The sequence below is a fragment of the Canis lupus genome, chromosome 10, assembly GCF_003254725.2.
Source record: "Canis lupus dingo isolate Sandy chromosome 10, ASM325472v2, whole genome shotgun sequence".
NCBI lineage: Eukaryota > Metazoa > Chordata > Mammalia > Carnivora > Canidae > Canis > Canis lupus.
In genome coordinates, this window is record NC_064252.1 from 36,470,438 (window position 1) to 36,498,255 (window position 27,818).

A 27,818-nucleotide genomic window follows, 5' to 3' on the forward strand; every position below is an offset into this window, starting at 1 on the left:
AGCCCACAACCAGTGACCTCCATCTCGACCTCCTTGTAATTAGGAGGTGCTTGCTCCCCTGCTCTCAATCCACTGCTTGCTGGTGACCTGGGCCTGAAGACTGCCCTTCCCCCAGCTCATTGCAACACCTCCCTTCTGGGATCTCTAAATAATAAGTCTTGTGGCTTTACTCTCTTTGTTTGGGTGCATTGAAACTGGATCTTTAATCAAAATGACTCCAAAGTTTTCACTTGCCCAAAGAGGGAGCTCAGATGTTGAGGAAGGTACCTGTTGCCCCTGTGTGGGTGGCTTGCACCTCTTCATTCAGCAGGTTATAGCTCAATACACTTGCTCTGCCTTCTCAGCGCAATTTACAATCAGTAACACTTTATATGTGGGACTTCTTTAGCTCTATTTGGAAGGTAAGTTCCTCCAGGAAACATTTTTGTTTGCTTTGCTGGGCTGTGTGTCTGCTTTTTAAGCATTTCAGCTGATCTCTATGGAAGAATACAGCTAACAAATGTAAAAGAAATGATAGATCTAAAGACAGCACCAGTGGAAGTTGAACACCACTGGATACAATGTTGAGAGAAATGGGATAGTCACACAGTTTCGAAGCATCCAGTCACAGCAAATTACAGAGGGGAAGATGCTTTCTAATGAAGAGACCTGGAGGGGAGTCACCTCTACCAACTGTCAGTTAGCGACCCTGACAGCAGGATGACCTGCATTATATGCCAGCTGTGATGCAGCAAGATGTCAGAAGCAGGACGTGGGGCATTTTCTGGTAATAATGTTTGAACTTCCATTTGATCATGAAGAAATGATTGGATACAACCACAATGGGGATGTTCTGTGAGACAACTAGCCTGAGTTCTTCAAACCAATCAACATTAGGGAAATATATAGCAAAAGAAAGAAAATGTTTGGGCCAGGGGTACTGTCCCAGGCTGTAAGAGACGAAAGAGACGGAACAAAATGTAATGCAAGGAACTTCACTGAATTCTGAATAGGGCAAAAAGCAGCTTTAGAGGACATTCTTGGGTCAGTTGGGAAATTTGCACAGACTGTACGTCCAGCAGTGTTATGATGAGAGAGGAGAACGTCCTCATTTTAGGAAATATCAGCTGAAGTACGTTGGGGTGGGGTGGGGAGTGTAACAGTGACCTCAACTTACATTCTGATGTTTCTTTAAAATAATATATACATTAGTTCGTATATATACACAGTGTGTATGTACACAGATACATGTATGTAGGGGGGCTGGGGAAGGTGCAGCATAATCTTACTAGGTCATCTAGGGGAACATTTACAGGTATTCTTTGCACTATTTAAAAAATTTCTATGTAGTTTAAAATTTTTTTAAATAAAAATATTGGAGGAAAACAAAAGTCTCACTTGTTTTTCTGACATCTAGATACTGTGAGTGTGGGCTTCTAACATGGGTGATGACCAGCTGGTGATTTTTTCATGAGTGGGGAGATTTCTCCCCCCTCCCCGGTCCCCAGGCCAAGATGAGGAGGTCCCTTGCCTCCCGTCTTCTCAGGATGAGCTTTTCCTGAAGTTCTGCCTCTTGCCAGGCTCCCCTTCCTGCAGGGCGCTGGGCTTCCTTTCCTAGCCCCTCTCCCTGGCTGTCAGAGCCAGAGCTCAGCATCAGACACCTTCCCCCCACCACCCCGATCCTCCTGGGGAGCGTTCAGGGTTGTGGATTTTTACTTGAAGTTTTGCTGGCTTCACAATACATTTTAAAAGATATATTTAAAAAACATTTTGTCTAGCTTTTAAAAAAGATGTTCTGCTGCTAAAGGCCTGTTTGGGGTATTTACTTCTCTAAACATACAAGTCTCTTCGGCTGTGCCCAACCTATACTCTAAGGTATTGATGGCTTTCTATTCTTATTACCTGAAGTTCTAAGCAATCTTCATATGCTGTCTGTGCTTTCTGCTGGTTCTTTCTAAGTGAGGGTGTAATTTTGCGTCTGAGATCATTTTCTGTGGGGACATGTGTCCGAGTCTTCTCTGGTCTGGTTGAGGTTTTGGTTGTGTTCCTGCCAGGTGGCCCAGTGGTATTACTAATTTGTGATTGGTTTTTCTATTAAGTTATTGTGTTGGGGGTTCCTGAGCCAAGTGGGTCATGTAATTTGATCTGTAGCACAGATTCATAGTTATAAATTCTGAGGGGACACTTCTTTTTCATCCACAACCCAGAATGACATAGTTAAATTTCTTCACTATTTCCTAGTACTGAGACCAGTTTTCTCCAGAGTGCTCTGAGGGACCCAAGTTCACAATGGAACTGTGTCCAGGCTCTCACAGGTCTCCACTCCTGACCTTCACAGGCATTAACGTGAGATGGGCATTTGACCCAGCACACCCAGCGCCAGTACTCTGCTACACCAAACCTTTTTTCCTGGGCACCTTTTTCTTCCTTCATACTCAGCTCCACATTTAATAGAATGTTTGCTGTATGTAATGGAGTTTCTTGGTGTTTGCATTGGCAGGAGTTTCAAGTAAATTTGTCTGTTTTGTTATTGGAACAGAAAGTTCCTTAATCTATTATTTTTGGTTTAGGTAAAAACAAACAAACAAACAAACAAACAAAAAACCCAAACAAACACCAACAAAACCTGTAATTCTGTAAACAGGCAGAAAGCACCTCCCTGAGCACATGTTTAAACTTTTTAAAAGTCTTACATTGAGTCAAACAAAACCCACATTTATTTAAAAATAAAATTCTTTCCTGAATTAAAGGTCATCTAAACACATTAAGTTTGGTGAAAACAATTTCCATGGCATACAAAAACAAACTTTGCCTTGGAAGTCTATAAACAAACTCATTTCAACTTCCCAGTCCAGGAAACATTCTATTCATTTTGGTGCCTCTAGTGCTGGTCTGATAACTGGCACAGGGTGAGAGCCTGATTTTTATTCTTGTCATTAAATGACTTTGAAATTGTTTATCCACCCATCAAACAGGAAGAATCATCTTTTTCTTCTCGAATCACAGCTTGCCTTCTGCCCACCCCTAACCCCAACTGTACATCATCATTACTGCTACTTACAGACAAAGTCCCAGCCTATAGATTTCCTTGTGGGAAAAGGGAATTGGCATGGGGTCAGCTCTTCTGTACACGGTGAAGGTGGAACTTTCATCCTGGTTCCCAAGGGAATTTCAGATCCTTTGGATACAACCTTGATCACAGCTAAGGCAATGAAGGTTTGCGTGTGACAAGATTTGCCCAGGACACTAGCCTTTGAGTGCCCCGACAGACCTCTGGGGCTGGTGCTCTGTCCTGGTGGAATGTGAATGTGTTCTGCTGGGCCAGGGATGCATCTTGCTTCCCTATGCATCTATTTTACTACATCCTCACGCACTTTTGTGGGGCTCCAACGCAGGGTGAAGGGCTCAGGAGCCCACACTGCCCTGTAGAGCAGCTTTCAGGAGGTTACGGGGCGGGGGGCAGGTCCCTCTAGGACACTATGAGTGCCCACTTGAGGGAGAGGTTCAGCTCTGGAAGGTGACAGGGTAATCTGCTGACTTAATCATGCTGGGCACACAGGGATTGTCCTCACCACCCAAGTTCTGGCATCTTGGGGTGGGGGTGGGAAGCTTCAGTAACAGGTCAACTGAAGTAAAGGGTGAAACTTTCAGAGAACCTCTGAGCCTGGTTTATGCAAGATATAGGTAATATAAAATGCCTTGTACAACCTCCGACTCCTGTTTCTCCTGTGGCTTTGGAATGTCGCGACTACCTGGGCAGAAGTTCCTCTATGCCTGGGACTCTCCTTCTGCCCATTGCCCTTCCAGTCTCCTGATAAAGAACTTTCTGGGCCTTCTGTGATTCCAGAAGGTCAGAGCAAAGTGTCTGCAGTTGCCTGGGCTGAACCTTTTTTTCAGAACAACTTGCAGTGAACCTGATTTTTTTTTTTTTTTCAAAACAACTTGCAGTGAACAAGCAGGGAAATCTGGCTCAAGGATGATACTCTTGGCAGAGAACCTGGGATCTGACTGTCCTTGGTTGGTCTGACCCCTGTTTTAGGATGGCCACAGTTGGGCAGCCCAGGTGGCTTAGCAGTTTAGTGCCGCCTTCAGCCTGGAGTGTGATCCTGGAGACCTGGGATCGTCGGGCTCCTTGCATGGAGCCTGCTTCTCCCTCTGCCTGTGTCTCTGCCTCTCTCTCTCTGTCTCCGTGTCTCTCATTTTTTTTTTTTTTTTTTAAAGGATGGCCACAGTTATCTGACAGACTCAGATTGGAAGCCTTACTCCATGGAGGTGGAGCAGTAGTGTCTCCCACCTGGAGGAGGCAAAGGACCTAGCAATAGTATGCTCAGGGGGAATTTAACTTAACTTTGAGGAAAGAGTTATACTTTAATTCAGTAAGGCCACCATATGATCAATGGACAGAGGCCTTGGGAATATGGGACTAAAATTGTTTTCTCCTTCAGATCTTTGAAAAACATATTTTTCCTTTTTTTTTTTTTAAATTTTTTTATTTATTTATGATAGTTACAGAGAGAGAGAGAGAGGCAGAGACACAGGCAGAGGGAGAAGCAGGCTCCATGCACCGGGAGCCCGATGTGGGATTCGATCCCGGGTCTCCAGGATCGCGCCCTGGGCCAAAGGCAGGCGCCAAAATGCTGTGCCACCCAGGGATCCCCTATTTTTCCTTTATGAGCTTAAGAGACTTTTTTCCCATCTTCCCGACCTTGCTCTCTGTTCTAGAGGGAAACTAATCTGGTGATTTCATATAAGGACTTTCAGGAAATACTCACAAGATTCCAGCTGAGTAGTTTAATGAGACCTTGATCTTTCCTTTCTGTTTGCTTTAGGTGTTTTCTCCAGGATGCTTTGTGATTTCAAAGCTTCAGAAGTGTGCCACAGATCAGGAGGGCCGGTGGAGCAGGACTTACATTGATCCTGTGCCTTGGTTCCCTTGATATAGGATCTGCTTAAGGTAGGTCAAGGATCAGGCTATATCTATGCTTCACAATGGAAAGAGGTGGTGAAGGAAATAACCAATGAAAGCTCTGGTGATTATCTCCAGCAGATCTCACTGACAACACAGACCTTTGGTTCCAAACTGTTTTTGCTTTGTGACTATACATTTTCTGACACTGGCAAACTATTTTGGAATTGCAAATTTGGAATTATAAGGAGGAGTAATTTTGTGGCATGCACAGTGTCACTTTTCCTCCTGTACTTGTAGTGTACTTTGAAAACTGATGAAGGAATTCTTTCCAATGAACTCTGATGTGTCCTCAGAATCCTCCTTAAACAATGTTCCAAAGAGTCACTTCCATTACTTGCCATTGATAGTAGTAGGCTAAAAGATGAAACCTATTTGCCATCCCTGGTTTATAGTGTACATAATGCTCTGATAGGATATGCCAAAAGTTAAAAATGCAGTGGATTTTCTTTGTTTAGAATTCCATTCATTGATAATTGCAAACTAAGCATTTTTATTTTGTTTTGTTTGTTTCATTGGACTCCCTGGGTGCCTCACACAATTCTATAGTCATAAAATATCCTTCTGGACACACTGCAGGGTTATCTTACACATTTAAAAAAATCTCTTTGCTTTTATTTACTTCACAAAGTGATAGCTACATTTGTTTCTGATTTTATTTCACTCAGTTTAAATTGCATTTTTTCTGATATTTTCAAAACTTAATATTTGCCCACTTACAGAAATTACCGTGTAAGGAAACTGAACCCCCAAATGAATTAAGTCAAACAATAAGGAGCTAACACTTATTAAAGGCTAATATATATTAGGCTCAATTTCGAAGTGCTTTACTTGTATTATTATAATTTTAAAGTTCTGACCATAATCATGCCAGAGAGATACTATCGTTTTTCCTATTTTACAGATAAGGAACCTAAGTCTAACAGAGCTTAAATAACCCCCCAGAATCCTATCTTTGGCCAGGAAGTTGAGGTTCAAAGCTTCTTGGTCACTATACTGTTCTTACCACAGTGGAAAGAGAAGTTTCAAGTGTAAAGGTGATCATTACAGTTCAGTGCCAAGATGCTCACATTGAACAGACAGAATGGGATATATTAGATCCATTGAATTCTCCACATTTTCAAGCAATGACTTTATGTTATAAAATTAGATTAGATTATGAAATTAGAGTGGTAAACATAACTGTCTAAATAAACCATACTTTAAGGTTCTATATGTTAAACCAATTATCTTACCTACTAAGATAGGTAAGCCAAGTGTTTACTGAAGATCCTTGCTCTGAACTATAAAACTAAATTCTAATATACTATATATTTGATTTCAGTTTATGAAATCTGTTTGTTTCTGTTTGTTCTGGGGAGAAAAGAGTGAGACGGTAGAAATCATATACCTCTCTTTACAAGGATTGGCAATTTCTGGAAATTTTATGTTCTGAACTTTCAACAACACTGTTAATATTCATCAACTCTTGAGGCCCACACCCAGAACTTAAATCACAGTTATCTGGATGATGTGTTCAATTGTGAACCACAAATAAAACTTAATAATTGCTTCTGCTACCCATGTAGAAATGCCTCAGGACTTCTAACTGAACTAGCCAATGGGAAGGATGGCAGAATGAATCCTCAGGGAGAAGTGACCAGCGAAGGCTGGACTGCTGTTCACATCTGGACTATAATAATTTAAATAGTAAGTGGGTTTGTGGGTACCATGTAGGGAAATACAGAGTATAGGAACTTAGATAGTTCAGAACTAGAAAACTATGGAGTCTTTTGTCTGAACTCTTAGGTAGATAAATGGTCCTTATTTGTCCATCCATGCATCGATCCATTGTCCAACAGATAGTTACTAAATAACTTCCATATGCTAGGCATCTCCTGAATGCGATGAAGCTTCACATCTGGTACAGGGAGACAGATAACAACAAAATGATAAACAAGATTGTAGCAGGTGCTATGCTATGAAGAAATAAGAAAAGCCATGATAAAGAGCAATGAGGTCATGACATGATAAAGAGCTGAGAGTCATGGAAGTGCTCTTGGAGGTGGTGGAATTCAGGCGGGAAGGAAGCCAGGCTAGCCAAGAGCCTTGACAAGGGAATAGCAGGCCGACAGAGCAGCAGGTCCTAAGACTCAGGGCATTACCTGCTTCTGAGCCAATAGAAGGCTCCAGTGTACTGACCTGGGGCAAGATCAAAAAGTAGATGGTGATCAGGTTAAGCAGATTTTGGGACTGAAAGCAAGTGTGGGTTTTATTCTAAATTAAGAGGACCCCTTTGAAGGGTTTGAGTCCCTTGCTAAAAACCAGAGCTGTGATTTACACCAGACAGGGAGCACACTGACTGCTGTTGGAAAATGGTTGGTAGGACACAGGAATGCCAAAGAGGAAGAGAATTTCAGAAACTCTTCTGCAGTCACATAATTACTTATTGGAATTTGTTCAGCTTTGGAATAATGTTACAAAGGCGTTCACTTTATAGACTCATTCTGGAGTATAGGTTTTGGCAACAGTTATGGGAACATGTACTCTGGTTAATGCTATTACAGACCTGTGGCATCCATGGGGAAAAAAACCAGTCACAGATCCCAGCTGCCTTACCTGTTGGCACCTTTTTAGTGAACACACCTGTTGGGGTGTATTGACTTACTATTTGGACACCTGAATTAATTTCTGTCCACAAAAGAAGCATTTTCATAGAAAGTTAGACTCACTAGTTACTTGTGAGATATCACATGATTTCATCATTGGTGGGCTTAAAAACAAGAGGATTAAAGAATTATTTACCTGATTATGAGGAAGTAGAGGGCATGTTGGAGCCTGTGAACACATTTGATCTGTGGATAATGGGCTTGTCCTGGCTGCCCACTGACTTCTTCCTTCCTTCCAGGTGAAGAAGAAAAATGCAGTTGAGTGAAACTCAACTTTCAGAAAGGGATAGGACTATAATTTTAGGTAAGTTTGTATTTGAGACCAAAATGAAACAAAACAAAAAATTTTAGGGGAGAAAAGTAAACTTTTCTAGTGATGGAGTCCCACGCCCGGGAAACTTACTACCTCAATGTGTATTTCTTTAATAGATTCTTCTTTAATTAATGAACTTCCTGAGATAGGGGCCATGACCCATCTGCATGTCCCCAGAGTCTGTTCTTTGTCCTGGTTGGGATAGGAGGTCACAGGACAGTGTATAGAGAGGGAGTTAGTTGAGATGGGTCCTGAAGGTGTTCTACGGGATGTTGGTATTTTAAATATTTTATTTATCTATTCATGAGAGACATATACAGAGAGAGGCAGAGACACAGGCAGAGGGAGAAGCAGGTTCCTCTCAAGGAGCCTGATGTGGGACTTGATCCAGCAACTGGGGATCCCACCCTGGGCCAAAGGCCGGCCCAACCGCTGAGCCAGCTAGGCATGCTGGGGCGTTGGTATTTTCAGAGAATTCACGTCTCCTTAAGGGAAGACTCATGATTGCCAAGTTAGGAGGCTGGGTGGGGCAAAAGCATGTGAATCTCGCTCCGGAGTTGAACTGGAACCAAATCAGGCTTGGCTGCTTGGAAACTCATGACTGACATGGAGACTTTTCCCAGCAAAGCTATAGTTAGGACTTTTTCCTAACCAAGTAGGAAAATGAGTGCAACTAGTCTCTCCTGAGTGGCTTGGAGTGTCTGGCCCTCAGCTTGTAACCATTCTTGGAACGTGTAGCTGGGAACTAGTCAGCTCAAAAGAGAGTCTAGAAAGAAATTCAGACACATTTGTTAAAGGTCAAGAGAAAATGATACTTCCATTGCAATCTTTAGCAAGTTACAGTTGCCTTTGCCTGGACTACCTCCCAACTTAGCTTTTGGCCAGGATCTTGTTATGAGTTGAATTGTGTTTCCCTAAATTCTTATCTTGAAGTCCTAAACCTTAGTATTTCAGAATGTATATTTGGAGATGAGGTCTTTGAGTAGTTAAAGTGAAGTCGTTAGGGTGGACTCTAATCTAGTCTGACTCATGTCCTTATAAGAGGGTTGATTAGGGCAGAGAGCACACGGAGAGACCATGTGAGGACACAGCAAGATGGCAGCAATTTGTAAGCCAAGGAGAGACGCCTCAGGAGAAACCAAACCTGGCAACACCTTGATCTTGGATTTCTAACCTCCAGAACTATGAGAAGATAAATTCTGTTGTTTGAATCACTCAGTCTATGGTATTTTGTGTATCAGCCCAGCAAGCTACTATGGATATTCCTCAAGACTCAGCTGAAGCTTCTCACCTCCTTGGTGGTAAGCTTGACCTGTGGTGGTCCTCCTTGACCTCTGTCCCCTGCTCTACACTGTTTTTTGCCCCTCTCCTCAGGTGACTGTATAATCTATCACCTAGTGGAGTAAAGGGTTTAATTTTAGCAATTCTCACAGGATAATGGATTTAAACTTGTTGTTTCCTGGGTGAACAGGAGATGTAGGGTCATCCCTTGATCTGAACCTCCATGACACTTCGTGATATAATGTTGTCAGTAAATCTCTGAATGAGCATCTCTCTCACCAAAAAGATCATAAGCTTCTCAAAAGCAGAGATGTGACTTGATGACTCTGTGTCCCCAGTCACTGAACAGTGCCTGGCACATTGTAGCCAATCTGTATGTATTTACTGAATGAATAACTACATTTATATAGAAACTTGATGGCTTGGGACACCTGGATGGCTCAGCGGTTGAGCATCTGCCTTTAGCTCAGGTCGTGATCCCAGGGTCCTGGGACTGAGTCCCACATCAGGCTCCCTGGAGGGAGCCTACTTCTCTCTCTGCCTATGTCTCTTCCTCTCTGTGTGTGTCTCTCATGAATAAGTAAATTTTTTTTTTTTTTAAAGAAACCTGATGGCTTGATGGGCTTAAAACTAATGGTATTTATTCAGTTCAAAAAAATCTCTAAAGTATAGGAAGAAAATCAAAGTTAACATAATTCCATGACCTATTAACTTGTTAACATTAATTCAAAACTGAAAGTAAGAAAAAATTTAAAAACACAAAGGCATGGGGCAGCCCCAGTGGCTCAGCGGTTTAGCGCCGCCTTCAGCCCAGGGCTTGATCCTGGAGACCCGGATCGGGTCCCACGTCAGGCTCCCTGCATGGAGCCTGCTTCTCCCTCTGCCTGTGTCTCTGCTTTTCTCTCTGTCTCTCTCTGTCTCTCTCTGTGTCTCTCATGAATAAATAAATAAAATATTTAAAAACAAAAACAAAAAAACACAAAGACAAGATAGGTTGGAAAGTAGTCTTTCTTCCCTCTGTTTCTACTCTCAGCTCTTTTTTCCAAAGGTAAACAATTGTCAATGTTTTCTAATGTATCTTTCCAATAAAAGGTTACACAAATATGTGTGTAGGTGTACTATCTATTTTTTATCCTTTATCTATCAATCACCTCTGTTTTATTTCTCTATTTTATCTTGTTTATCCAGAAGAGATCATCCTAAACACACTGCTCTGTACTTTGCTTTTTAAAACAATTTTATTTATTAGGGGGGAGGGGCAGAGGGAGAGGGAGAGAGAATCTCCAGCACACTCCCCACTGAGCATGGAACCCAACCTGGAGCTTGACCTCATGACTCTGAGGTCATGACCTGAGCCAAAATCAAAAGTCAGACCCTTAACTGACTGAGTCCCTCAGGTGCCCCTGTATCTTGCTTTTCTAAGCTTAGTAAAGCTCATGTAGCTTTTGATTTGAGTGCCTACAGATGTTCCTTCTCATTCACTCTTTTGCGTGACTACTCTATTCCATTGGAAAGATACACTTATAGTTTATTTAAGCAGTCCCCTAGGCTGTAGAGAGTTTTTCTGGACATACGTTTTGGAAAGTTTCATGATCAGATCTGCACTGCAAAATTGTAGGGCAGGGAAATGTACATTTAAAGTTTTGATAGATACAGTCAAATTTCCTCCAAGAAAAGAAGTACACTCCCACTACAGGATGAGCATCTATCTGCTTCCTCATACCCCTTCTGCACTGGGTATTCTCCAACATTGTGATATTTATTAGTTTATGAGGAGAAACGTACCCTGTTTGAATAGAAGCCATTTACATATAAGAAACCAAATATTTGCACATGTATTTCAATACCCCAGTTATCATTTGTCTTTTAACTTTGTGGCCTGTTTCTCTGGTAGTTAATGTATATAAATATATCCATACTTAAATTTGTCAATATTTTCCTTTATGGCTTCTGGGTTTTGTGCTCTGCTTTGCAAGAGCTTCTTTATTCTGAGATTCAAAGTAATTCTTTAATTTCTTTTTGCTTTTAAATCATTGATTCATTAGGAATCTATTCATTTTATTTTATTTAAACAATTTTTTTTAAAGATTATTTATTTATTTGAGAGAGAGAGAGAGAGCATGAGCATGCACAAGCAGGGTGAGCTGCAGGCAGAGGGAGAGGGAGAAGCAGGCTCCCTGCTGAACAGGGAGCCTGATATGGGGCTCAAACCCAGGACCCTGGGATTATAACCTGAGCTGAAGGCAGATGCTTAACCAACTGAGCACTGGTTAAGCAAATGCTTAACCAACTGAGCCACCCAGCTCCCCCTGGAATCTATTCATTTAATGGGAAGACTTTGGTAAGATGTCAGCCTTATTTGGTTCAAGTGTTAGCCCCTGATTTTTTTAAATTTAAATTCAAGTTAGTTAACATATACTTCATTACTTCCTTCAGGGTAGAGTTCAGTGAGTTCAGTGACTCATGTATATAACACACAGAGCTCACCACATCAAGTGCTCTCCCTAATGCCTCTAATTCAGACACCCCATTCCACTGCTAACCTCCCCACAGTAACCCTCAGTTTATTCCCTATAGTTAAGAGTCTTTTATTGTTTGCCTCCCTCTCCATTTTTATCTTATTTTATATTCCTTCCTTTCCCCTATGTTCAAATATTTTGTTATTTAAATTCCACTATGAATGAAGTCATATAGTATTTGGTTTTCTCTAACTGACTTACTTTGCTTGGCATTAAACCCTCTAGTTCCATCCATGTCATTGCAGATGGCAAGATTTCATTCTTTTTGATGGCTGAGTGATATTCCGTTGCACATATATACCACTTCTTCTTTATCCATTCATCTGTCCCTGGGCTTCTGGGCTTTTTCCATATTTTAGCCATTGTGTGCATTGATGCTATAAGCATTGGGGTGCATGTTCCCCTTCAAATCACTCTTTTTGTATTCTGTGGAATAAATACCTGTGCAATTGCTGGGTCCTAGGGTAGCTCTATTTTTGACTTCTAGAGGACCCTCCATATTGTTTTCCAGAGTGGCTGCACCAGTTTGCATTCCCACCAACAGTGTAAGAGGGTTCCCCTTTCTCTACATCCTAGTCAACATCTGCTGTTTCCTGAATTGTTAATTTTAGCTATTCCGATATGTGTGAGATGGTATCTCATTGTGGTTTTGATTTGTATTTTCCTGATGATGAGCAATGCTTCAAATGCATTGTGGAGCATTTTTTCATTTGTCTGTCAGCCATTTGTATGTCTTTTTTGGAGAAATGTCAGTTCATGTCTTCTGCCCGTTTCTTGACTGGATTTTTTGTTGTTTGGGTGGTAAGTTTCATAAGTTCTTTATAGATTTTCGATACTAGCCTTTTATCTGATATGACATTTGCAAAAATCTTCTCCCATTCTGTGTGTTGTCTGTTAGCTTTGTCGATTGTTTCCTTTGCCATGCAAAAGTTTTTTATTCAGATTAAGTCCCAATAGTTCATTTTTGTTTTTTTTCCTTTGCCTCTGGACACATGTCTAGCAAGGAGCTGCTGTAGCTGAGGTCCAAGAGGTCGTTGCCTGTGTTCTCTAGGATTTTGATGGATTCCTGTCTCACAGGTCTTTCATCTATTTTGAATTTATTTTTGTGTATGCAGTAAGGAAATGGTCCAGTTTCATCTTCTCATGTAGCTGAACAGTTGTCCCAATACCATTTGTTGAAGAGACTGTCTTTTTTCAGTTGGATATTCTTTCCTATTTTGTCAAAGATTAGTTGACCATAGAATTGAGGGTCCATTTCTGGGTTCTCTTCCATTGATCAATGTGTCTGTTTTTGTGTCAGTGCCGTACTGTCTTGAGGATTATAGCTTTGTAGTAGAGCTTGCAGTCTGCAATTGTGATGCCTCCATCTTTGGTTTTCTTTTTCAACATAACTGGCTATTAAGGATCTTTTCTGGTTTATACAAATTTCTGAATTCTTTGTTCCAGCTCTGTGAAAAATGCTAGTGTTATTTTGGTAGGGATAGCATTGAATGTACATGTAGACTGCTTTGGATAGCATAGATTTTTTTAAAAAGATTTATTTATTTATGAGAGAGAGAGAGAGAGAGAGAGAGAGACAGGCAGAGGGAGAAGCAGGCTCCATGCAGGGAGCCTGATGTGGGACTTGATTCTGAGTCTCCAGGATCATGCCCTGGGCTGAAGGCAGCACTAAACCGCTGAGCCACCCAGGCTTCCCTAGCATAGACATTTTAACAATATTTGTTCTTCCAATCCATGAGCATGGAATATTTTTTCATCTCTCTGGGTCTCCCTCAGTTTCTTTCATAAGTGTTCTACAGTTTTCAGAGTATATATCTTTTACCTCTTTGGTTAGGTTTATTCCTAGATATTACATGGTTTTTGGTGTAGTTGTAAATGGGATCAATTCCTTGATTTCTCTTTCTTTTATCTCATTGTTAGTGTATAAAATGCAACTGATTTTTATGTGTTGATTTTATATCCTGTGACATTGCTGAATTGCTGTATGAGTTCTAACAATTTTGGGGTGGAGTCTTTGGAGTTTTCTACCTAGAGTATCATGTCTTCTATGAAGAGTGAAAGTTGACTTATTTGCTGATTTGGATTCTTTTTATTTCTTGTTGTTTTCTGATTGCTGAGGCCAGGACTTCCAGTACTATGTTGAATAACAGTGGTGAGAGTGGACATCCCTGTTGTGTTCCTAACCTTAGAGGAAAAGCTCTAAACTTTTTCTCCATTGAAGATGATATTAGCTGTGGGTTTTTCATAGATGGCTTTTATGATATTGAGATATGTTCCCTTTACTTATACATTGTGGAGGGTTTTAATCCAGAAAGGACACTATTTTGTCAAATGCTTTTTCTACATCTATTAAGAAGATCATATGATTCTTATCCTTTCTTTTATTAATGTGGTGTAGCATATTGATTGATTTGTAGATGTTGAACCGTCCCTGCAGCCGAGGAATAAATCCCACTTGGTCATGGTGAATAATCCTTTAATGTACTCCTGGATCCTATTGGCTAGTATCTTGGTGAGAATTTGGTATCCATGTTCATCAGGGATATTATTCTGTAATTTTTTTGATGGTATCTTGTCCAGTTTGGGATCAAGGTAATGCTGGTCTCATAGAAAGAGTTTAGAAGTTTTTCTTCCATTTCTATTTTTTGTTTTCTAAATTAATTAATTAATTAATTAATTTTCTTATATTTGTTTTTATTTAAGTTCAGTTGGCCAATATATAGTATAACATCCAGTGCTCATCCCATCAAATGCCCTCCTCAGTGTCCATCACCCAGTTACCCAACCCCCATGCACTTCCCCTTCTGCAACCCTTTGTTTATTTCCCAGAGTTAGGAGTCCCTCATGGTTTGTCTCCCTCTCTAATTTTTCCCAGTAGGTTCCCATCCTTTCCCTTATAATCCCTTTCATTATTTCTTATATTCCCCATATGAGTGAAACCACACGATGATTGTCCTTCTCTGATTGACTTACTTCACTCAGCATAGTACCCTCCAGTTCCATCCATGTCGAAGCAAATGGTGGGCCTTTGTCCTTTCTAATGGCTGAGTAATATTCCATTGTATATATAGACCATCTCTTCTTTATCCATTCATCTGTTGAAGGACTTTGAGGCTCCTTCCACAGTTTGGCTATTGTGGACATTTCTGCTATGAACATTGGGGTGCAGGTGTTCTGGCATTTCACTGCTTCTGTATCTTTGGGGTAAATACTCAGTAGTGCAATTGCTGGGTCATATAGTAGCTCTATTTTTGACTTTTTGAGGAACCTCCACACTGTTTTCCAGAGTGACTGCACCAACAGTGTAAGATGGTTCCCTCTTTTTCCACATCCTCTCCAACATTTGTTGTTTCCTGTCTTGTTAACTTTTGCCATTCTCATTGGTGTGAAGTGGTATCTCATTGTAGTTTTGATTTGTATTTCCCTGATGGCATGATGCAGAGCATTTTCTCATGTGCTTGTTGGCTATGTGTATGTGTTCTTTGGTGAAATTTCTGTTCATATCTTCTGCCCAGTTCATGATTGTATTTTTTGTTTCTTGGATGTTGAGTTTAATAAGGTCCTTATAGATCTTGGATACTAGCCCTTTGTCTGATACGTTATTTGCAAATATCTTCTCCCATTCGTAGGTTGTCTTTTAGTTTTGTTGACAGTTTCTTTTGCTGTGCAGAAGCTTTTTATCCTGATTAAGTCACAATAGTTCATTTTTGCTTTTGTTTCCTTTGCCTTCATAGATATATCTTGTAAGAAGTTATATGTCCAAGTTCAAAAAGGGTGTTGCCTGTGTTCTCCTCTAGGATTTTGATGGATTCTTGTCTCACATTTAGATCTTTCAACCATTTTGAGCTTATCTTTGTGTATGGTAAGAGAAAGTTCCAGTTTCATTCTTCTGCACGTGGCTGTCCAATTTCCTCAGCACCATTTCTTAAAGACACTGTCCTTTTTCCAGTGGATATTCTTTCCTGCTTTGTTGACTATTAGTTGACCATAGAATTGAGGGCCCATTTTTGGGTTCTCTATTCTGTTCCATTGATCTATGTGTCTGTTTTTGTGCCAGTACCACACTGTCTTGATGATCACAGCTTTGGAATACAGTTTGAAATCCAGCCTTGTGATGCCCTCGGCATTGGTTTTCTTTTTTCAATATTCCTCTGGCTATTGGGGGTCTTTTCTGATTCCTTACAAATCTTAAGATTATTTGTTCCCACTCTGAGAAGAAAGTCCATGGTATTTTGTTAGGGATTGCCTTGAACATGTATATTGCCTGGGTAGCATGGACATTTTCACAATATTTATTCTTCTAATCCATGAGCATGGAACGTTTTTCCATTTCTTTTTTTTTATTTATTTTTATTTATTTTTTATTATTTATTTATTTATTTATTTTTTTTACGTTTTTCCATTTCTTTGTGTCTTCCTCAATTTCATTAAGATGTGTTCTGTAGTTTTTAGCTATAGATCCTTTACCTCTTTGGTTAGGTTTATTCCTAGGTATCTTATGGTTTTTGGTGCAATTGTAAATGGGATTGTAAATGGGATTGTTAATTTCTCTTCAGTCTCATTGTCAGTGTATAGAAATGCTACTGATTTCTATGGATTGATTTTGTATCCTGCCACAGGGCTGAATTGCTATTTGAGTTCTAGCAATCTTGGGGTGGAGTCTTTTGGGTTTTCTACATACAGTATCATGTCATCTGCGAAGAGGGAGATTTGGACTTCTTCTTTGCCAGTTTGAATGCCTTTTATTTCTTTTTGCTATCTGATTGCTGAGGCTAGGACTTCTAGTACTGTGTTGAACAATAGTGGTGAAAGTGGACATCTCTGTCATGTTCCTGATCTTAGGGGGAAAGCTCTCAGTTTTTCCCTATTGAGAATGATATTCACTGTGGGCTTTTCATAGATGGCTTTTATGATATTGAGGTATGTTCCCTCTATCTCTATACTTTGAAGTGCTTTAATCAAGAATGGATGCTATATTTTGTTCAAATGCTTTCTCTGCATCTATTTTTTTTTTTAACAGACAGTCTTTTTTATTTTTATTTTTTTTTTAATTTTTATTTATTTATGATAGTCACAGAGAGAGAGAGAGAGAGAGGTAGAGACACAGGCAGAGGGAGAAGCAGGCTCCATGCACCCGGAGCCTGATGTGGGATTCGATCCCGGGTCTCCAGGATCGCGCCCTGGGCCAAAGGCAGGCGCCAAACCACTGCGCCACCCAGGGATCCCTTTCTCTGCATCTATTGAGAGGATCATATGGTTCTTGTCTTTTTCTTTCTTTCTTTCTTTCTTTCTTTCTTTCTTTCTTTCTTTCTTTCTTTCTTTCTGATTTTATTTATTTATTAATGAAAGACACACACACACACACACACACACACACGGAGGCAGAGACACGGGCCGAGGGAGAAGCAGACTCCATGCAGGGAGCCTGATGTGGGACTCGATCCTGGGTCTCCAGGATCACGCCCTGGGCTGAAGGCGGCGCTAAACCACTGAGCCACCTGGGCTGCCCTTGTCTTTTCTTTTATTGATGTGATCTATCACGTTGATTGTTTTATCAATGTTGAACCCCCTTTGCATTCCGGGGATAAATCCAACTTGGTCATGATGAATAATCCTCTTAATATACTGTTGGATCCTATTGGCTAGTATCTTGATGAGAATTTTTGCATCCATGTTCTTCAAGATATTGGTCTGTAATTTTCTTTTTTAGTGGGTCTTTTGGTTTTTGGGATCAGGGTAATGCTGGCCTCATAGAAAGAGTCTAGAAGTTTTCCCTCCATTTCTATTTTTTGAAACAGCTTCAGAAGAATAGATATTAGTTCTTCTATAAATATTTGGTACAATTATCCTGGGAAGCCATCTGGCTTTGGAATCTTGTTTGTTGGGAGACTTTTTAAAAAAAGATTTAATTTATTTATTCATGAGAGACACAGAGAGAGGCAGACACGTAGGTAGAGGAAAAAAGGAGGCTCCATGCAAGGAGCCAGATGTGGGACTCAATCCTGGGAATCTAGGATCATGCCCTGAGCCAAAGGCAGATGCTCAACCACTGAGCCACCCAGGTGTCCCTTGTTGGGAGATTTTTGTTGGGAGATTTTTGATTCCCACTTCAATTTCCTTCCTGGTTAGGGGTGTTTTCATGTTCTCTATGTCTTCTTTTTTTAGTTTTAGTAGTTTCTGTGTTTCTGTAATGCATCCATTGCTTCCAGATTGCCTAATTTGTTGGCATATAGTTGCTCATAATACATTTAAAAAAAAAGATGTTATCTATTTATTTATGAGAGACACAGAGAGAGGCAGAGACATAGGCAGAGGGAGAAGCAGGCTCCCTGTGGGGAGTCTGTTGCAGGACTTGATCCTAGGACCCTGGGATCACAACCTGAGCCAAAGGCAGATGCCTGACCACTGAGCCACCCAGCTGGTACCATTAACATTTTTACATTGTTTTGCCTTTCAAGAACATGATATATATTATTGTCACACACACACACACACACACACACACACACATATATTTAATATTTGAGTATAACTGACACATAATGTTATGTTAGTTTCAGGTGTACAACCATATTGATTCAACAAGTTTATACAAAAACAGCTGCCATTAGCCCACATATATCACATCATATTCTTTGGATATATTCTATTGATAATGAACATGTTATTTATCTTTTTATTATATTAATTCCTAAGTATTTTACTTTTTGTTGCTATTGTAAATGGGATTTTTTTCTCATATTCATTTGTGGTTAATGATTGCATATGTGAGAAATTCAAAATATATGTAGATTTTCTGGATAGATGCAAGCATCAACTGCGAATGGCAGTAGTGACTTTAAGGACCACAGGGTTGGTGGTTTGTTGTTAAATGCCAGTGACATGCTGAAGGGATAGAGTGAAGGCCCAAGTTTGCCAGCTGCCAATTCAGGGCCTGTTGTGGAGTAAGACATCTTCCTTGGCAGCATTCAAAAAGACTGCCATCTATCTTTTCTAGAAAGAACACTGCAGAAAAGTACACTAAGGATTTAATCGTGAGTGTGGCAGAACGACATGGCAGATTTAATGTGCAGGTGTTGGTGGGATTTGATGTGAGGTCCAGGAGCAAACAATCAAGAAAGAATTCTTGAGATGTTGTCAGTGCAAGAAAGGTTATTTATTTATTTATTTATTTAAGCATGGGGACAGGACCCATGGACAGAAAGAGTGGCCTTAGGATTATGAAGAGGGATTGATTATATACTATTAAGTTGGTGGGATGATGGGGAGAAGCAAAGGAAATTTCCAAAAGGATTTTCATACATTAAAGAAGATTTACAAGGATCCCAGAGGCCTTGCCATTGTCAGGCTAAGATTGTTTTTTGCCTCTAGCAAAACATTAATATTAAGAGAGTTGGGAGTTCCTGGAAGAATGTCATGCTCTGCCTGTCTCAAGTATTTGTCAATAGGCTGTAAGTTGTAAGGAAATGTAATTTTATCTACATTTATCTATTTGCCTTTGTTCTCTGTGTCAGATGTGACAGGGCTTTGCTAATATCAGGAAGCATAGAAACTCAGACCTGGAATATCCTGAGAACCTCAAGTCTTTGTACTTTCCTGAAACACTCTGGTATTACAAAATTGGTCACATTATGGCTCAATTGGGAAAGGTATATCCTGTTTCTGGGGGAAAAGGATTGTACATAAGAAGCGTTGAAGGACGAGGCCAGGAAGTGGTAGATAACTTGGGAGTGGATATAAAGTGTGTTTGACTGGGGCCTGGTGGGCAGGCTATAGAACTAGAAAAGAGTTAAATCATGAGGACACTCTCCCATGATTCCAAATTTAACATCCTGACAAGGTGGTCTGGAGCCAGTCTTACTCTGCTGCTGCTGGGATGACCCCTCACAGCTACAAAATGATACCCCAAGAAGCAGGTTTTCTCAATTCAATCCATGTGATATTTTGAGGGGAAGGAGGATCACTGAATGCACTGTAGGGTATTTAATAGCATCCCTAGCCTCTGCCCATTAGATGTCAGTAGTGTCTCCCCAGCTGTGATAATCAAAAATTTCTCCAGACTATTGAATATCCCCTGGGGGAAGGGGAACTCACTCCCAATTAAGAACCACTGTTTTAGAAGAAGAGGAAAATAGTCTTTGTTTCCAGGGAAGATAAAGATGCTCTGTGGAGCTTCTGGTAAGTCCCACTAAGAAATCCACAGTGCACACTCCTATGGCTCTGGAGCAAGATCTTGTTGTTTACAGTAGAGAGCTGTTATCTGAAGACCAGCCCATGGCACAGCATACTCAGTGGTAGCAGATTAAGCACCAGTTCTTTATTTATTTATTTATTTATTTATTTATTTTTAAAATAAATTTATTTTTTATTGGTGTTCAATTTACCAACATACAGAATAATACCCAGTGCTCATCCCGTCAAGTACCCCCCTCATAAGCACCAGTTCTTGAAAGGTCAAGTGACTATGAAGGCAGAACTGCTCACCACGAACTAGGTACTGTCAGACCCATCATATCATAAAGTTGCATAAGCAGCAATCCATTGTTTATTAGAAATGGACATTTAGGATCAGACCTGAGCAGATCCAGAAGGCATCAGTTTCATGAATAGATTCTCAACACTTTCTTCTGTCGTCTCATCTTCTCTCCTGCTCATTCTTATCACCTTGTGAAGAGTTCCATATGACCAGCTGATGGAGTAAAGATGTGAATTAGGATGGATTTGTAGTCTGTGTGTTCCTTATGTTGTTGAGATCCAGTCATAGGCTATTTCCATATCACTGGGATGGTGTAAGACTATAATGAGGTAAAGAATTCTCAGTGAGCAGAGCTCTGAGCATCATTTGTGTGGAGGCAAAACTGTCCTGAGCTGAGAATATACACGGACTTCTGGGCAGAATAAAATGGGCCACAGGTTGACCAGTGTCTTGGAGGAGCAAGATTAAATACTGGAAATTTGGAGATCTGGGGCAGAGCAATGTGAATGGATCTATGCACATGGGAATAAAGTGTGTGGACCTCTGTGTCTGTGTCTCCTACAATGCCCACCATAAAGGATTCACAACATCCACTTCAGACTGCTGGACCAGAGTTCCTAGTCCCCAGAGGAAGAACATTTCTGAAAGGGACTTGATAAAAGTACAACTAAATTTAAAGTTATTGTTATTGCCCTGGCCAGTTTTGCCTCTTCATGACTGTGGAACAGTAGCCAAAAATGAATAACTATGTTGCCAGGTGTAATCAACCTGATTACCTTGATGAAAGAATTGGTACCATATACTGGAGGCAGAGAGGAGTATGTCTAGAGCTTGGGAGACTCCAACTGTCAGGGCCAACCAGCAATCACATCTTCTCTATGACCTCCTTTAACAGTGCTTTTCAGGATTTCTTAGAGATTCTTTGTGGCATGCTCATTTAGTGGCCCTCTATGAATCTGGGCTAGCTCACATGGTCTCCCTCTCCCTCCCTGAATCACACCCACTTTTCTGGTGGGAATCTCCTCATCTACCAGGGAAACCATTTATATTCAAATTATTGCCTCATATCCACTTCTGGGAGTGCCCAGAAGATACTGACATACAAAGAAAACCTAAGAAAACTAACCAGAAACAGAGCTAACAAAAATTTGGTAAAGTGATCACTATATGCATGCACACATGCACATACACACACATGCACACCCATGTATAAAATATACGCATATAATCAATGACTTTTTTTGATGCTAGTACTAAAGAAAAAAGTTAAAAACAAAAAAGGAAAGAAGATCCTTTTCAAGACAACAAAGAAAGTGAAAAATAAAAAAATTCACAAAATATGTTCATATCAATATAAAAATTATTAGAGGAAGAAAATTCTATAAAATGTAAATATGTGCAATTATATTCTGTTTGTGAAAGTGAAGATTTAATTTAAGCAAGAATATAAAATTATTCTATAATGCAGTTTCAATGAAATTACAACTTCTTTAATTTTGAAAAATATTCTAAATCAACTTATAAAACAAAAATAAGGGAAGTGATAATTTTATTCTTATAGGTTGGCATTATCATAGATAAGCAGATTAGTGTAAGAGAATATATGTAATCATCGCTTCAGAAAGAATGTAGAATCTCAAATTAGTGGGAAATAATGTGTTACTTGGTTAATGTTTGGAAAATTGGGGAAAAATTAATTTAGATCCCTACGTCATGCTATATATGATTATGGACACATTTAAGATTTAACCTGCAAGTGTCCTTAGAGATGGATGAATGCTTTCCAAATCTCTCTCTCTTTTTTTTAAAAGATTTTATTTTTAAGTAATCTCTATACCCCGTGTAGAGCTCAAACTTATGACCCCAAGATCAAAAGTTGCATGCTCCACTGACTGAGCCAGCCACGTGTCCCTAATGCCTTGTTAATCTTGAAATGAATATCAAAAACCATAAAAGGAAATAAATGTAGGATTTGATTACAAATCCTAAAAATTTGAGAAAATAGAAAAATATCTGCATGACAAAAAAAGCATAAACCAAGTTAAATATAAATGAAGAACTTTGGGAGAAATTAAATATATACATATACATGCAGATATATAATATATAAACATATCCATACCTTATAAACCAGTAAGAAAAAGTATGAACACCTCAAAACAATAGAGGTAACAATAGTATGAAACAGGGAAATCAGTCACACACACACACACACACACACACAAACGCATACTTGCAAACCCCCCTCCCACACACAAAACTCTAAAGCATGAATGGTACATAATACCAATAACAAAACAAATCACACAAAATGAAAATGAGTAAAATCTATTGGCTATCAGATTATCAAAAACTAAGGGGTGATGATAAGGCCCATTGGAGGGAAAAGTGTGGGAAAACTGGTCCTCTTCTACACTCCAGGTGGGAACATCCCTGGGGAAGCCTCTATGGGAGGTGATCCAGCATATCCACATATCTATCAACTCTGTTAGGTCTCCCCAGCTTGCGGCCAAGACATGGTGCTGAAGGATAAAGAGTAGCTCAAACCCTCCATGAACAAGAAGTACATGGCAACTTTGTTCATACCCTCATCAAGGGATTTCATCAAGGGATTCTCAGTTCTTCCCAGTTCTTGGCACCACATAACCAATATGCTTTGCCCCAAGTACATTAGCCCTGGCACACACCTGAATCTCAGTACTGCACCCTTAATACCTGCAGGGCCATGCAGGTATAATCCACTCCTTGAAGAAAGCAGGTAATGAGCATTCAAGGAGTCCAAGTGATAACACAGGAAATGTTTTTACTAATACCATTCAATTGATTTTCAATTAGCAGAGAAATGATTTCCCAGTAGGAAAACTGGATTCATTTTTCCTTCAGTGTCTCTTCTTTTTTGAGGTCTACTTTGGATGTGGACCATGACTTAGTCCCCAGGGCTCTTTATTCATTATGTCTTCTCACTTCTCAGATTTCAAAGTCTACTAGTTCCAGTAACCAGGTTTTAAGTCCAATTCAGAGATGATAGATGACTCTATTTTTACTCTGCCTTTAAGGAGTTATAGTGGAAATACTCTGAGAGGGTATTTTAGGGGTTTGGGTTACAGGGTTGGTAGAGGCAGTGATACCTGATAGGGAAACCAGCCAGGACACCCTCCATCCTCTCTTCTTATAGCAGTCTCTGGAGCCTCGCTGCTTTCCTTTTTTTTTTTTTTTTTTTTTTGCTTTCCTTTCTTAAAGACATCCTCTAAGTTGGCTAGAGAATGGGACATACTCCTCCTGGTTTTCTTTTGCTTGGGGTGAGGAACAAAGCACTGTCTCACTACTACAATCAAATGGAGCAGCAATCACAAGCACATGTTGTTCTGTGCATTGAAGTCTCTGTATGTTGTTCCTGATTACCTTTTGAAATGGAGATTGAGGTGTCTTTTTAGATTTCTCTGGTTTTATTTCTGAGTTTAAAACTCTAAATTCCTCCCTTTTGATACTTTCCTTGCAGCCTCTGTTTCTCTGAGGCCTTCTGCCCAGATGGCAGCTCCTGGTCAATAAACCCTCTCAGTGGCTTCTCCTCAAATGGGACAGTTTTCCTTGGTTAAATGAAAAGTCAGCTCCTCACTGAAGCATAGTTGAAACACCAAATGTATAGTGAATCTGAGATTATACTTATTACTAGAGCGACTCAAGCTAATTATGAGAAATGACAATGCACATGCTTTCACCCCAAATCTCAGTTTGTAGATCAGATACATGGAGTGGTTGCTATTTAAAATTGTGATTATAAAACCTATTTATCAACTCTTTTCTTTTGCAAGTTGTATATCCATAAATATGACAGTGGAGTTGAAAGCTCTATGCCTACGCATTGTCCCTTCTCTTAATAAGAGAACTCATGAGATTTATCTCTTTTGTTGTGAAATACACTTTAGATTATACACGATGTTTATAGCAGCAATGGCCACAATAGCCAAACTGTGGGAGGAGCCTCGGTGTCCATCGAAAGACGAATGGATAAAGAAGATGTGGTCTATGTATACAATGGAATATTACTCAGCCAATAGAAACGACAAATACCCACCATTTGCTTCAACGTGGATGGAACTGGAGGGTGTTATGCTGAGTGAAGTAAGTCAGTCGGAGAAGGACAAACATTATATGTTCTCATTCATGTGGGGAATATAAATAATAGTGAAAGGGAATATAAGGGAAGGGAGAAGAAATGTGTGGGAAATATCAGAAAGGGAGACAGAACGTAAAGACTGCTAACTCTGGGAAACGAACTAGGGGTGGTGGAAGGGGAGGAGGGCGGGGGGTGGGAGTGACTGGGTGACGGGCACTGGGGGTTATTCTGTATGTTGGTAAATTGAACACCAATAAAAAATAAATAAATAAAAAGATTATACACGTAAATGCATCGTATGATTGCTCTTGCTTTATCTGTTATGTACAAAACAGCACACATATATTTTAAAAAATTCTGGGATCCCTGGGTGGCGCAGTGGTTTAGCGTCTGCCTTTGGCCCAGGGCGCGATCCTGGAGACCCGGGATCGAATCCCAAGTCAGACTCCGGGTGCATGGAGCCTGCTTTTCCCTCTGCCTGTGTCTCTGCCTCTCTCTCTCTCTCTCTGTGACTATCATAAATAAATAAAAGTTAAAAAAAATTTTGGAAAAAAAAATTCTCACAATGCTCAGCCACTTCTCTCTACTCATTTCATTTGCTGGAGCAGATCAGTATTTTAAGTTATGTTTTATTACTATGCCAAACTAGCCATACCTCTTGGGGGAAAGAGACTGAATGCTAATAAGCTTCACATTCCATACACACCTCCTTGCTCAATATGATAAAGGGCAGTGTATTTATCATAGTCTCCTGTTTTCTAGTTCTTTCCAGATCTCTCTGCAGAAGGTCTGTATGTTCCTTACCATCTTTTTATAAGCTTGCCAAATTTCTTACTTAAGGCCAGGTTAGATGGCTCTTTAAACCTCTAGGCATCCCTGAAGGACAGCAAAGAAATTCACAGGCAATCTCTCAGCTTCACCCAGCCTGACCTTCCCATCGCATGGCACAAGGTACATCATGCTCCTTTTTTTCAAGTTCTGCAGGTCCCACAAAGGTGCCCACCTGGACTGTATTGTTCTGCCTCTTGTCCACTATTGGCTCTGTGATGCCATCTAACTTGAAGTCCACAGCTTGTTACTATTGCAGACTTCCTCAGCCCTACCTATTTCATTCCCTCAGGAACAGTGAAATACTTTACAAGGCAGTATTGCCTTCTTAGATGTTTCTTACTGGATGAAATCTAATATAATTCATTCCTCACAGGTGGCATTTAGAGAGCAGTGTACCTTGGCAGTCCAACCAATGCAGAACTGGTTAATTATTTCTTTAAATTCTTTCTAGTGGTTTCCCACCCCTCTGCAAGCTGTTTAACCAGAAGGGCTTGACAGTACTATGGAATTCTAGATTCTAACTTTAACCAAGGAATTAAAATCTTTAGGAATGGCATCACAGAAGCTAGGCTTTTCTAGTTAATTTTGTCTCAGGCAGGTGGACTGTATTTGGGACCCACTTGTCATAGCCCCCTTATAGAACTCTGACCTTCTACTAATTCAGTAATAGTTAAGAGCCTGTTAACCTCTTGAGGACAGAAATAATATCTCATTTGTATATCCATTCATACACTCATTTGCTCATTCATCCAGCTGATGTTCACTGAGTTCCTGTGGTATGTGAGGTATTGTGTTAGGTGCTAGTGGAACAAAACTGAGCTTGACACTCTCTTCTGGACAATCCATAGTCTTTGCATGGAGATGGGCATGAAAATAAATAGTTATGAGGCTACATGCTGGGGGCTAAATGAGCTCTGAACAAAAATATTGATGGACCCAGCAAGGAAAGTAACCATAGCTGCCCAGAGGATGCAAGACATGCAAGAGATGAGGTGATGCTTGAGTTGGGTCTTAATGTTTATGAAGGACAGAAGTTCTCAAAGTGTCCAGCAGCAGCAGCAGCAGCAGCAGTAGCACCTGGAAACTTGTTCAAAAGGCAGATACTTTGACCCTTCTGGACTTATTGAGTCAGAATCTCTGGGGTAGGCCAGTAGTCAGTGTTCAGTAAGCCCTCTAGGGTCCCTGCTATAGATCAAGTCTGAGAAGCATGGGCCTGGGCTTTTGCCAAAAAGGCAGGATGAAGGGGGTAGAGATTCTTACTGTGATTGAAAGATAGCACTTCTTCCTGAAAATTAAGTTTACAATTATTTTTGACTTGCAGGGCAGAATATTTTTCAGAATTGAGTTAAAAGAAATGCCACCAACTTTTCCTTAAGAATTCTGCAGATGGTGAAATCATTTATGTGTGAAGGTAGATTGGCTTGCCATGGGATTTTGTTCATGACATCAGATGAGGTATGGTGGATGTTCTTTTTTAAAAGTTATTTATTTTTTTATGGTGGATGTTCTTATTTATAACATCCTCTGATAAGATTTTCTCTAAAAATTCCAAGAGCTGGTGGATCTCACATTTTGGATTCTGGCCATAGTGAAAAATGTTATGAAGAGGGGAAAAAGAAGAAGAGGTTGGCTAATTTAAAAGACGGGTTCTGGTATGGAGTAATTGTCAGGAGGCTTTGCTGGGTCTGATCAATGACAGTTAGTGGCACTTAATCTTTTTCACGTCTGAGAGAGAGAGAGAGAGAGAGAGAGAGAATCTGGTGCTTGCTCTTTCAGCCTGCCACCCTTTCATGTGGTCATACCAGGAGCCATGAACCACTAGAGGAGGTAAGAGCACCGTTAGATCTCAATACCAGGGCTAAACCCAAAGCAATGCGGTTAATTTGGCATCTCGCTCTCTCCTTTCCGCCGCCATCCTGGTTGCGTGTGGTTGACTGTGATCGCCATGTCTTCTCACAAGACTTTCAGAATCAAGCGATTCCTGGCCAAGAAACAAAAGCAGAATTGTCCTATTCCCCAGTGGATTCGGATGAAAACTGGTAATAAAATCAGGTACAATTCCAAGAGGAGACACTGGAGAAGAACCAAACTGGGTCTGTGAGGAAGCATCGCACATCATGAAATAGCAAACATAATTGGCACACATATTTAAGCCACATGGAGATCACATGTTCCTATCTTATCAATATGGAAACATCCTTCCTACCTGGCCAATAGACATGTCTTATCAAGAGAATGATTTTCTCTGTTACTATGCCTCTATACCAGTAGGTTGGTTCAGTAATAAATGTGAGACCTTTCAGCTGAGCTGCTGTTGTGTGCTGATTTGTGAAGTACTGAATTCCCCCTCCTGTCAGATCTCACATAGCACCATCTGATAGAACTTTCTGCAGTGATAGAAATGGCCCTTGACAACAAAGTATTTAAAGTGTGGCTAGGGGACGCCTGTGTGGCTCTGTCTGCTAAGCGTCTGCCTTTGGCTCAGATCTTGACGGGGAGTCAACATGTCTCTCTCTCTGCTCCTCCCCCTGCTCATGTGCTTTCTCTCAAATAAAATCTTTTTTTTTTAAAAAAAAAATTGGCATCTCTTTGAAATAAGCTTCTAACACTTTTATTCAGCTTATTTAGTGAAGGACAGGTAGTTGCGACTAAGAAAAGCTGTATCCATCTTTACAGTTTAAGGTGGAG

General features: G+C 40.3%; 2 protein-coding genes and 1 non-coding gene across 4 annotated transcripts in view; 2 read left to right on the plus strand and 1 right to left on the minus strand.

Annotated features, from left to right (window-relative positions):
- Positions 1 to 4,941, minus strand: part of SULT1C3 (sulfotransferase family 1C member 3) — a 34,186-nt gene extending 29,245 nt beyond the window's left edge. For both annotated transcript variants that reach the window (XM_025462805.3, XM_035696110.2), the window contains exon 1: positions 4,752 to 4,941. The gene's annotated coding sequence lies outside the window, so the exon portion shown is untranslated. The remainder of the gene's footprint in view (positions 1 to 4,751) is intronic.
- LOC118350026 (uncharacterized) lies at positions 4,557 to 24,479 on the plus strand. Its single transcript, XR_007413527.1, has 4 exons — positions 4,557 to 4,933; positions 6,514 to 6,634; positions 7,833 to 7,897; positions 24,109 to 24,479. It is a non-coding gene; the product is annotated as an uncharacterized LOC118350026 (transcript).
- Positions 24,480 to 27,025: 2,546 nt separating this feature from the next.
- On the plus strand, positions 27,026 to 27,432 carry LOC112675068 (60S ribosomal protein L39-like). Its single transcript, XM_035696112.2, has one exon. The coding sequence runs from the start codon at positions 27,076 to 27,078 to the stop codon at positions 27,229 to 27,231; it is 156 nt and encodes a 51-aa protein (XP_035552005.1). The 5' UTR covers positions 27,026 to 27,075; the 3' UTR covers positions 27,232 to 27,432.
- Positions 27,433 to 27,818: the final 386 nt, after the last annotated feature.

What these genes read in the sequence shown, in the direction of transcription:
- LOC112675068 (XM_035696112.2), top strand. Translation starts at nt 27,076, where the DNA reads ATGTCTTCTCACAAGACTTTCAGAATCAAGCGATTCCTGGCCAAGAAA.